The 10994-nt window shown below is 45.8% G+C and overlaps 1 protein-coding gene across 1 annotated transcript; it reads right to left on the reverse strand.

The window, feature by feature from the left end:
* Positions 1 to 5514: 5514 nt before the first annotated feature.
* LOC138498431 (uncharacterized) lies at positions 5515 to 5958 on the reverse strand. The gene has a single exon (XM_069622187.1). It carries the CDS (start codon positions 5956 to 5958, stop codon positions 5515 to 5517), a length of 444 nt encoding a protein of 147 aa, XP_069478288.1.
* Positions 5959 to 10994: the final 5036 nt, after the last annotated feature.

Below are 10994 nucleotides of genomic sequence, written 5' to 3' on the forward strand. Positions count from 1 at the left end.
AGTGGATGCGGTTACCCATGAATCATGCACCTCTGCTCTGGACTCCCACCCATTTTAGTGGCTGCAGTCACCCATGAATCATGCACATCTACTCGGACTCCCACCCATTTCAGTGGCTGCAGTCATCCATGAATCATGCACCTCAGCTCCAGACTCCCACCCATCTCAGTGGCTGCGGTCAACCATGAATCATGCACCTCTGCTCTGGACTCCCACCCATTTCAGTGGCTGCGGTCACCCATGAATCATGCACCTCTGCTCTGGACTCCCACCCATTTCAGTGGCTGCGGTCACCCATGAATCATGCACCTCTGCTCTGGACTCCCACCCATTTCAGTGGCTGCGGTCACCCATGAATCATGCACCTCTGCTCTGGACTCCCACCCATTTCAGTGGCTGTGGTCACCCATGAATCATGCACCTCTGCTCTGGACTCCCACCCATTTCAGTGGCTGCGGTCACCCATGAATCATGCACCTCTGCTCTGGACTCCCACCCATTTCAGTGGCTGCGGTCACCCATGAATCATGCACCTCTGCTCTGGACTGCCACCCATTTTAGTGGCTGCGGTCACCCATGAATCATGCACCTCGGCTCTGGACTCCCACCCATTTCAGTGGCTGCGGTCACCCATGAATCATGCACCTCTGCTCTGGACTCCCACCCATTTCAGTGGCTGCGGTCACCCATGAATCATGCACGACTGCTCTGAACTCCCACCCATTTCAGTGGCTGCAGTCACCCATGAATTATGCACCTCCGCTCCGGACTCCCACCCATTTCAGTGGCTGTAGTCACCTATGAATCATGCTCCTCTGCTCTGGACTACCACCCATTTCAGCGGCTGCAGTCCCCATTGTTAGGCAGAATTATATGCAGCACCCTTTGGGAACACCATACACAATTAAGACTACAAATGTCGGTACAATTTCACCTTTGGTACAAGCCTGTACTACACAGTAAAGTGGTGTGATGGCCAAGCAGCCAGACTTATCTCAAGAGTAAAGTGAGCAGTACCAGAAGTTACACAAATGACAGCAATTACTATGATTAAAACAAACACTGACTCAAGGTTTCTGAGTAAAAGAATATACATTTATTTACACCATCAGTTATAAAACAGTTCACCAATATAAAGCAGAAGAAAATCACTGCCTTAATACACAACACCACACCCAATCAATTCTGGACAAGTTAAGCTCAAAATGAAGTCTTAGCAAAATGGCACTCCAGCAATTTAAAAAGGGAGGGAAAGAACAAGTTTATCAAGAATCAACAACACCAACAAGTGATAGGCAGCGCAATCTAGAAAAGGATTATTACAACTAGGATTCAAATCAATAGGCCTGGGCCAATGTTAAAGGTTCAGAGTCTTTGCAGAAGATCACACAGTTCAATGTAGTTTGCAGTTAAGTCTTTGCCAAGAGTTCAAAACGAAGTTGGTCGAAGGAAAAGTAATTCAACACAGTAGAGAAGGACAAGTCTTTGGAGATGCGAAAGATTTAAAACACTTTCACTGCGGTTGGATGGAACGAACGACCGGATTTGAACAGTACCTTACATGAAGAATAATGCTGTAGCTGAGGCGGTAGTTCCTGGAAGTTCCTGCAGGCTCACGGTTCCTGAAGCGACTGTCGGACTGACAAGAAAGAGGAAGACTGGAGGGTCCTGGACTGCCCAGGGAAGAAACCAACAGCAGAGCAAAGCGTTGAATAAAAGGTACACTCCTTAAAAGAACAAAGGGACTCTCTCTCACTGGCTATCCTGTTTCCTGTAGCACAGCAAATTCGACCAGGCTGAAGAGGATGTCCAAGGGCTTTTTGAGCTGGTTGGTCCCACCAAGCTCAAGGAGAGAAGACTCTTTGCAGGTCTCCTCTGTCATCGAAGTTTCAGGTGTTTCGGACCTGCAGCAGGGCTTCACCGGGATTTCCAAGTGTTGCAGCACTCATCTTCCTTCAGCTTCTCGTTGGCTCTCTAGATCCAGTGTCGACTCTGCCTTCCAGTCCCAGAGACCAGCTTTTTATGAACCAAATGCTCCATTCACACAGCCTGGCTGTCAATCACACAGCGTGGTGGGTTTCCTGGCCGGACAGTCACCTAGCCAATCAACCCTTAATGCGACTTGGGTCTCCAAGGAGACCCTGTGAAGGGGGTCTAAAACCCCTCCATCACATTCAGCCCACCCAGACACTCAGGCGCCTAAGGAGGGCTTCTGGGCAGAAGCCCACCAAAGGACGGTGAGCAAAGAAACAAAATCTGGTTTGGCGTGCAGAGTAAAACACGAGAAAGACCTTTACAAAAAGAAATGGCAAATAAACCCAGCCGGAACTGAATAAAAATAAAAGGGGTCCAGCAGGTTTAGAGTTTGAGGTTACCACCATAGCCTCTAACTATACTCAGGCTATTTTCATAGCTTGTGGTAGAAAGAAAAGGGTAGATACCACTGTCACCAGCCAAATCTTAGACAAAGGGGAACGAAATAATGTTCCATGAGAAACAGACAAAAAGGGATAACTATTAACCCTTTCGGTACTCTATGAATGATAGTTTGTACTGGGTCTGTAAAATTTAAGAAGACTAGTAAAGTCAATGGCAACTTTACATGTTCTGGGAGACAGTAGTCAGTCCCGGAAAATGAAGTTTAAAGTGGGAAGTCAGAAAAATACAACCCTGTGTCATACACTAAGGGTGCTGTGTGACATACAGTAAAATGATGATGCCTATGGAATTGGTGAGACTCCATATCTATGAACACTAATATGTACAACACACAGCAAAACACATGTAAGAGTGGGAAAAAAGGTGCACACTCTAACCAGGTGAAAAACAAAATCCTAGAAATTCAGCAAAGCTGCTGAGGGACTCAGTGGGTATGGGAAATTAGCCATTCTGGAGAATTCTCCCTGCACCCATGAATCATGCACTTCTTCTCTGGATTCCCACCCATTTCAGTGGCTGCAGTCGCTCATGAATCATGCACCTCTGCTCTGGACTGCCACCCATTTCAGTGGCTGCGGTCACCCATGAATCATGCACCACTGCTCTGAACTCCCACCCATTTTCTTTGTGTGGGAAGCCTCTGTATTGGGGCATGATGTATCCCAGAATGACATCACATATCACCAATGACTCCTAAACTCCCATACTGTGAAGGATGTCTCAAGGATATTTCATTCGCAAATAATAGAAATGAGTGGGTTTGATGTTGATATTATTGCGGGCAGGGTTCAGCCATGACCTTCCTTCTCCCGGTCTCCCATGTGGTCCATCCATCCTAACCCTGGCATCAATAAGATCAAGGGTTTCCAATAAGATATCTGCAAGACCTACTATCAAGGTCTGGCTATATGGCAGGGCTAAAAGCAAATGCTTTGTCTATGTGGCTTCCTCTGGGGCTCTTACAGGGGTATGCTAACCTAACTATACCAAAGCAACTCAACAGGAATGATGTCATATACTCTGGCTCACATTCTCCCTCAGTCACTCCCTTTCTCTCCTATCCTGATCCTCTCTACTTTTACTCTCCCCAACTACTCTCTCCTTTCCAATCTATTAATCCTAATCCTTTCTTTTTTCCTTGTTCCTCTCCTCTCTCATCAGCCTTCTCAGTCACCTCTCTGCTTCTCGTTTATTTTTTCTCCTCTCATCTATGCACAGGAGCCCTAATTAGTATTACACACTCTCTTCCTAAATATTAATGTCCTCTATTGCTTTACTCTGCCCTCACCACTAGCCCCACTACGACCATGAACTCCTCCACACCTTATGGCCATTCACTCTCTTTTAATTCCCTTGCACTCTCACTCTCATCTTTGGTTCTCTCTTCCCCGATCACTGTTAAACACACACCCTCCACAAAATGTGCTCACTTGGTACTGCTCTCTCACAACCAACAGCTCACTTGCGTACAGCACCAATGCTACCAACAACTGGTTAGCATTCCACTTGACCGCCCAACCTCTGCCTGGTCTCTCTGTCTGCCTCCATCCCTCCTGACCTCAACCATCCAACCCGCATCTGTCATTCTCGTTTTACTCTGCTCTCTTCCTGGTTCTATTCACATTTTCCATTTGTTCCAGTGCTCACCTCACTCTGTGGACCAATCTGTGCCTGTCATTGTGCCTGGGGCTGGGTTACAAAGATGGAAAGCTTTAAAAACCCTCTTAGCCCCACCCCCTTGCCTTGCACAGGTCTTTCTTAAGTATCTGCACTTTCATTTCATGCTATGTGTATCACAATTAATCTTTCTTTTGCCAGGAAAAGTTGATGCTAAAATGGGGATTGATTCTTGACCAGTTTGTGCAGACTGTGTAGTGAGCAACATTTCTCTTTTGCTGCTTGGTTTTTCTTTTGCATCTGCAAGGGATTCTGGTCCTTGTGGTCCTAATATACAAGAGAGAAAATTCTCTGTGGAACAAATACTGGGAGGTATCAGGTGACAGAGGGTGGTATCAACATCAACATTAAATACACATGAGGATGAGGGGATATTATGGTTGGGTCCCCCATTTGTCAGTTCCAATTCCAGACTCTCTCACATACCATCACACTATCTTTTGAGCCTCCCTAACCACTCTCTTTCGCAAGTTCTCTAGTTGACTGTGGGTTTATGGGGTTTGGAGCTTTCACTATTTCTGGCTCTGTAGGATTTCCAGGCACTGGTGGAATAGGGGCAAACCTGTCCGAAGGAGAACCTCTTGAGGCAGCACAGGAATCACTATCATGTCTACTGTCAGAGCTTGGGCCAATATCCGTTCCTTTAAATGTGCCTGGGGATATAGGTCCATGTCCCCATGGACAGAGATCATATGAGACAATGAACCAGTATTGAGTCTTCCAGGGACACCAGTTGTTTGTTCCCTGGGTCCGGACACCAGTTGTTTGTTCTCTGGGTCCTGCAGCACTTTCCCTGGCTGAATTGTTGGTCCACCTCTGCATTACTGTATACTGTTCATGATTGGTGGCATGTGCCCTCCTCTTCTGAGAATCTATCCAGAAGGTTCTCCAGGTCAGTTGGTGGTGTCACTGGATCATATTCTGGGTCCTGTAGAGACTGTTACTGGCATCCGGAATTCAGGAGTCCCATCTCCAAGTGTCCCTCTTTCTGCTGATGGGGGTGATATCTAGCTGTATGCCCTCGCTTCCCATAGGCATAGCACTGTATTCCTATTTCCAGATACAAAGAGGCTATTAGTCTACTTTGTTTTTATCAGTGGGGAGGTGCTGCCTTTAGTTCCAATTGAGCCTGTGCAGGGCAGTACCTTCTCGTGGCAGGGATCTCTTCCGTAGACCGAGCTTCAGTTTTGCTTAACTGTTGTTCTTACTCCCCTTGCACACAATAGCAAAATAATCACGTTCTACGGTTGCCCACCTTGTCTCAGGTTCCTTCAGCTTCCTACTGATGAAGCAGATGGTGTATTCCCTGCCTTTCCTATCCAGCTGACTCAAAACTACACCCACACTCAGGAGAAGCATCTGTTTGCACAATGAAGGGCCGGACACAGTCAGGAGCTCTTAAGACTGGAGCTTGACAAAGGGTTTTCTTAAGTCCTTCAAAAGCCTTAGTGCACTCCTCATTCCACCTGACCTTTTAGGGGATTTGGGTGAGGAGATCACATGCAAGGGAGAAGCTATGGACCTATAGTTCTCTATGACGTTCCTATAATAACCTGTGATACCTAAAAAGGCTCTCACTTGGAATTGAGTAGTAGGGTTGGCCCATTCTTGTACAGCTTGTACTTTGCTAGGCAATGACCTTGTTTCACCTCCTCCTACCTCATGTCCAAGGTAGACCACTTTGCTCTGACCCATTTGACAATTGCTTGCCTTTATGGTCAGATGGGCTTGCTCAAGAGCCTGCAAAACATATCCTAAGTGGTCAACATGTTCTTTCCTAGTAGAGCTGAACACTGCAATGTCAACCAAGTATGCCATGCAGAAGTTCTTCATCCCATCCATGTAGAAGGTGCGTTTTTTGGTCCAAAAGGAATTACCTTAAACTGGTAGAGGCCTGCTGGGGACGGAAATGCAGTTTTCTTCTTGTCATGGTCTGTCAGGGCTATTTGCCAATAGCCTGACGTTAGGTCAAATATACTAAGGTAATTGGCTGAACCAAGTTTGTCCAACAGTTCATCTGTCCTAGGTAAAATATGGGCATCAGTCTTTGTGACTGCATTTGGAGCTCTATAGTCCACACAGAATCTCAACTCCCTGGATCCTGCCTTTGGCACTAGCACAACTGGACTAGACGATGGACTGGTAGATGGTTCTATTACCCTGAGATCAAGCATCTGGTTGACCTCCTCCTTTATGTGGGTTCGTACATGGTCTGACATCCTGAAAGCTCTGCTTTAACAGGTAAACATTCACCAGTGTGAATATCATGCTGGGCCACAAGTGGCCAAGCCTGGTGATAGCGAAAACAGAGGGGCAAACTGATTTAACAGAAACTTGCACTCCTCTTGTTGTTCCAGTATCAGATTAGAAGAGAGGTAAACTCCATCTATGTTCTCATCTAAAGGTTGTCCCCCGAGAAGATCAGGTAGAGGTTCACTCTATTCCTCCTCTTGAGCTGAAGCTAGAAGCAAAGCTCACACTTCTGGTCTTGAGACATAGGCTTTTTGACGGTTGGTGTGAAAGACGCTGGGGGTCTCCTTAGGATTGCCTAAGTCCACCAAGTAATTGACCTCTCCAAGTTTTCCCACAACCTTGAAGGGTCCTATCAATTTGTCCTGTAAGGCCCTCTGCCTTGTAGGTACCATAACTAGAACTTGCTGGTCTTGAGTAAACTCAACCGTGTTGGCCTTTTGGTCATGCCAATGCTTTACCAGAGCCTGACCTGCTTTCAAGTTATCAGCTGCTTCTGTCATCATGTCACATAGTCAGTGACTCTCACTGGATTGGGAGAAGGAGTACTCTCCAAGCCCTCCTTAATTAGGGCCAATGGGCCTCTACCTGGATAACAATAGAGAAGTTCAAAGGGACTAAATCCAGCTCCCTCCTGAGTGACTTCTCTATAAGCACATTGAAGGCATGGCAGTAGAAGGTCCCACTTTCTTCGAAGGGGTTCTTCTAAGGCACCTATCATGTCCTCATTGTATGGTTACATCTCTCTACCAACTCATTGGTTTGAGGGTGGTAGGCAGTTGAGCACTTGTAAGTTACTCCACAGTTTGTCCACATGGCCTGCATGTAGTGGGACATAAAATGTGATCCCCTGTCAGAGATGACTTCCTTAGGAAACCCAACCCTGGTAAAAATACCAAGGAGGGCCTTAGCCACAGCCTGAGCTGTAACAGTCCTCGTAGGTATAGCTTCAGGATACCTAGTAGCATGGTCTACTACAACCAATATAAATTGATTGCTTGAAGAGGTTGGAGGGTCTAAGGGACCAACAATGTTGATTCCTACCCTCTCAAAAGGGACTCCCACCACTGGGAGAGGCACCAAGGCCACCACATTCTTGGCTCCACTCTTACCAGATGTCTGACAAGTGTGGCAACTCCTACATAATGTATATACATCAGACCCCAATTTAGGCTAGTAGAAATAGAGAGAAAGCATTTCCTTGGTGTTCTTAAAACTTAAGTGACCAGCCAAAGGAATCTCATGGGCTAACTGTAGGAACTGGTGTCTTCTTTCCAGAGGCACTACAAGTCTTCTGTAGTCCCCTGGAATAGACTCAGTTGGTTCACTGTAGAAGAGGCCATCTTCCCAGTACAACATATGGTTCCCTGGCTCTTGCCTGTCCAGCTGGGAAGATGCCCGTTGGTGAAGACCTTCAAGAATAGAACACTCTCTTTGACCTCTGCTGAAGTCTGCCCTACAGGGACCACATTCTGCCAGTAAAGACTACAGCTCAGGATGGTCTGCAGGATCCAGAACTCAAACAGGGGCAAGGTCTTCTTCCAGCTCTGATTCCTCTGCAGTCTCAACAGGTGGAGGAGTCACAGGTGTAATTTTGGACAGTTCTCTCAGGGATGTCCTTGTGGGTAGCACAGGAGTGCTGGCTGGCTTCTTCTTTGAGGTTTTAGGTTTCCTCGTCTCCTCCTTTTTCTTGGAAATCGCAGTCAGTAAGTCCTGTGGACTGGGAGGTATAGTTTCCTCTATAATCTCCTCTGGAGAGCCCCTTAAGGTTCTCTCTCTGGCCTTCCTAGTCTGCTCCTGTTTTCTTTTGCTGGGAGGCTTGGGGGTGCTTGATACAACTCCAAGAGTTTTTAAGTCATTCCACATCAGGACTCTCCCAGGTACTTACCTCTGCACACTACCAGGTATCTTGACAGTCATGTCATTTCACTGGATGAGAGCTGGTAACTGTGGACGCATTTGGACAGGGCCTCCAGCAAACTTAGTGAGATATTTGGTTGCATTAGCAACAACCTCTACCTTTAAAAAAGATGCATCACTACAGTAATGCTGGCCCCAGTGTCTCTGATAGCAGGGTTCTCCTGACCATTCACAAGTACACCGTCTTTGTAATACTCTTTAGTATTGTCTGAGATGGAATTATAGACTTCTAAGTTCCGTTCTTCCCACAGACCCAGGGACACGAAAGGAACACTGGCTGAGACTTTCACGGGTTCCTCAGCCAATAGGTGAAAGTTTCCACTTGCCATTTGTACGTCTTCCTATGGGGAGAAGGCTAAAGAGACAGTGTGGATCTATGAAGGTTTACCCTTACATCTGGGTTCCCCTTTCACATGGTCAGTTGACCCACAAGCAAAACACTTTCCAAAGGTTTTGATGGATGGGGGTTTGACATAACCTCACTCTGGATTAGCACCAGAGGTTTCATTAGTCTGATTCGGTTTCCCAGGGGGCTTACCCTTCTTATGTTTGTGGCCCTCTTTTGGATTGGAGATATTGGAATTCTCTTTGTTATCTTTCTTGTGCTGCTTTCCCTCATCCTTCTTCTGAGTGGCCCCAGAATCCATGTGAGTAGCCCTGTTGGCAATCCACAAGTCAGCAGCCATTGCTAACTTCTTTGGATCAATTTCCTTAGCATTAGCCAAGTGCTGTCTCAGCTCAGGAGAGCAGGCATCATAGATAGATTCTAACATAAACAGTTTGTGCATACCTTCATAAGTGTTAACTCTGTAACCCTTAACCCCACCATCTAAGTTCTTCATACCTTCACACACCCAGGTAGCCCAAGGGGTACCATCATGCTTTCGGGGGCTCCTAAACCTCTTAAGGTACTGGGAAGGAATTGTCCCTAATTTAGCTATCAAAGCCAGCTTCACATGTTCATTCTCCCCACCTCCATTACAGCATCAATTGCAACCTGTGGGAGCCCAGACAAAAGCCAAGGAATCAGTTGATTTCCTGTGAAACCCTGGATCTCATAGTTATACTGAAAAGCATCCAACCAATCCAAAACATCAAGCTTTACCTCATACATACTCACAGCTTATTTAGGCATGCAAGGTCTCTTAGGACTGGAAGACCTAGAAGACTCTGGGAGAGATCCACACTCAAGAGACAATTTCTTAATTTCAAGAGCATGATGCATTTCCATTTCTCTGAGTTTGATTTCTTGATGTTTACTTTCAGTCTGCATTTGGAGCCCTTTGAACTCTAACTCAAGTCTCATTTCTTTCACGAAAGACAAATTCTGGACTCAGTACAGGACCTCGTAGGGTGCCTGTGGCTAAAGGTTGAGGCCTTAGAGCTTGTTGAGGTGCAGAGGGGCTCACATCATGAGACTCCTCCAACAATTCTTACTCCTCAATAACATGAGAGTTAGACTCTGAATCAGTATCATCCTCATCAACATTTTCCACATTTGCTGAAGGAGTAGGTGTAACAGACCCACTTCTCAAACTTTGAAATTTCAACAATCTTTCTATCAATTCATTTTTCTTTCCTTTAACGGGGAGGTTGCTGACCTTACAGATTTCCTTCAGTTGATCTACTGATAAAATGATCAGGGCCTCCTGTCTGTAGTTATCCATATCAGGCATGATAACATTGCCCTTCTAGTGGTGTTTAGCATTGTGAAGGTTACTATCCGAACAAAAGTAAAGCAGAACTCTCAATGGAACAACCATACAATTGATACTCACTGCTGCCACCAGTGTTAGACAAGGTTTGCATACAGTACCCGCTGGGACCACTACACACAACTATGACCACAGGCGTAGGCAAAACCAACCTTCGGTATAAGTCTGTACCACACAGTTTTTGGTAGCGAGCTGAGCAGCCATGCCCATCTCAAGAGGGAATGTGAGCTGTAAGGATGTTACAAAGAGGTCTACAATCACATGTATTCAGACACTTATACTCAGGTTTCTTGGTAAAACTTCTTAATTTATTATACAGTCAGTTAGAAAACATTTACTAAAATGAGGCAACCAATATCACATACAAATATACTACAGTACTTCAAACTATCTGGTTCTGTGACATTTAAACTACTTTGAAGGAGAAGTAAAATGGCATTTAGAGCATTTGAAGTAGCAGCAACAAGGCATAGATAATAAAACGAATATTACAGTTACTCTTAAACAGTGCAAATAGTTTGAGTTCACCAGAGGAGTTGCTTCAATGCAATAGGTATGCCAAAGTCAATGGGCTAGAGTTTTGTATAGGTAAAAATGGTTCTGGTAGTTAAGCGAAAATGTCTTTGCCATGGTTCTCAGAAGTAGTTCATAGAAGAAAGATTCATATGTCGGGTCACAAGCTGACTAGACCTGCAAGTTGCAAAGGTTTCACACACTTTTGCAGTAAGAGGTAAATTCTCTCTGTCGGGTTTTCACAGTACCTTAGGTTGAAGAAAAAGAAGAAGCTGAAGACTTCTGTTCCTGGCAGTTCCTGCAGATCTCACTGTTCCTGAGCCTCAGTCGTGAGGACAAGAGGGAGGATGTTGAGGGACTCCTGCACTGCACAGGGACTGGTCACAAAGCTGGCAACCTAGCAAATCATGGATTCCGGTAGCTGTCGTCAAGCACACAAACTGGTGTCCTTCTCCCTGGTTATTCGGTTTCCTGCAGCAC

The sequence above is a fragment of the Ambystoma mexicanum genome, chromosome 5q, assembly GCF_040938575.1.
Source record: "Ambystoma mexicanum isolate Mex_15411 chromosome 5q, UKY_AmexF1_1, whole genome shotgun sequence".
NCBI lineage: Eukaryota > Metazoa > Chordata > Amphibia > Caudata > Ambystomatidae > Ambystoma > Ambystoma mexicanum.

Coding starts and splice junctions, on each gene's coding strand:
- LOC138498431 (XM_069622187.1), bottom strand. CDS start 5,958: ATGGATGGGATGAAGAACTTCTGCATGGCATACTTGGTTGACATTGCA.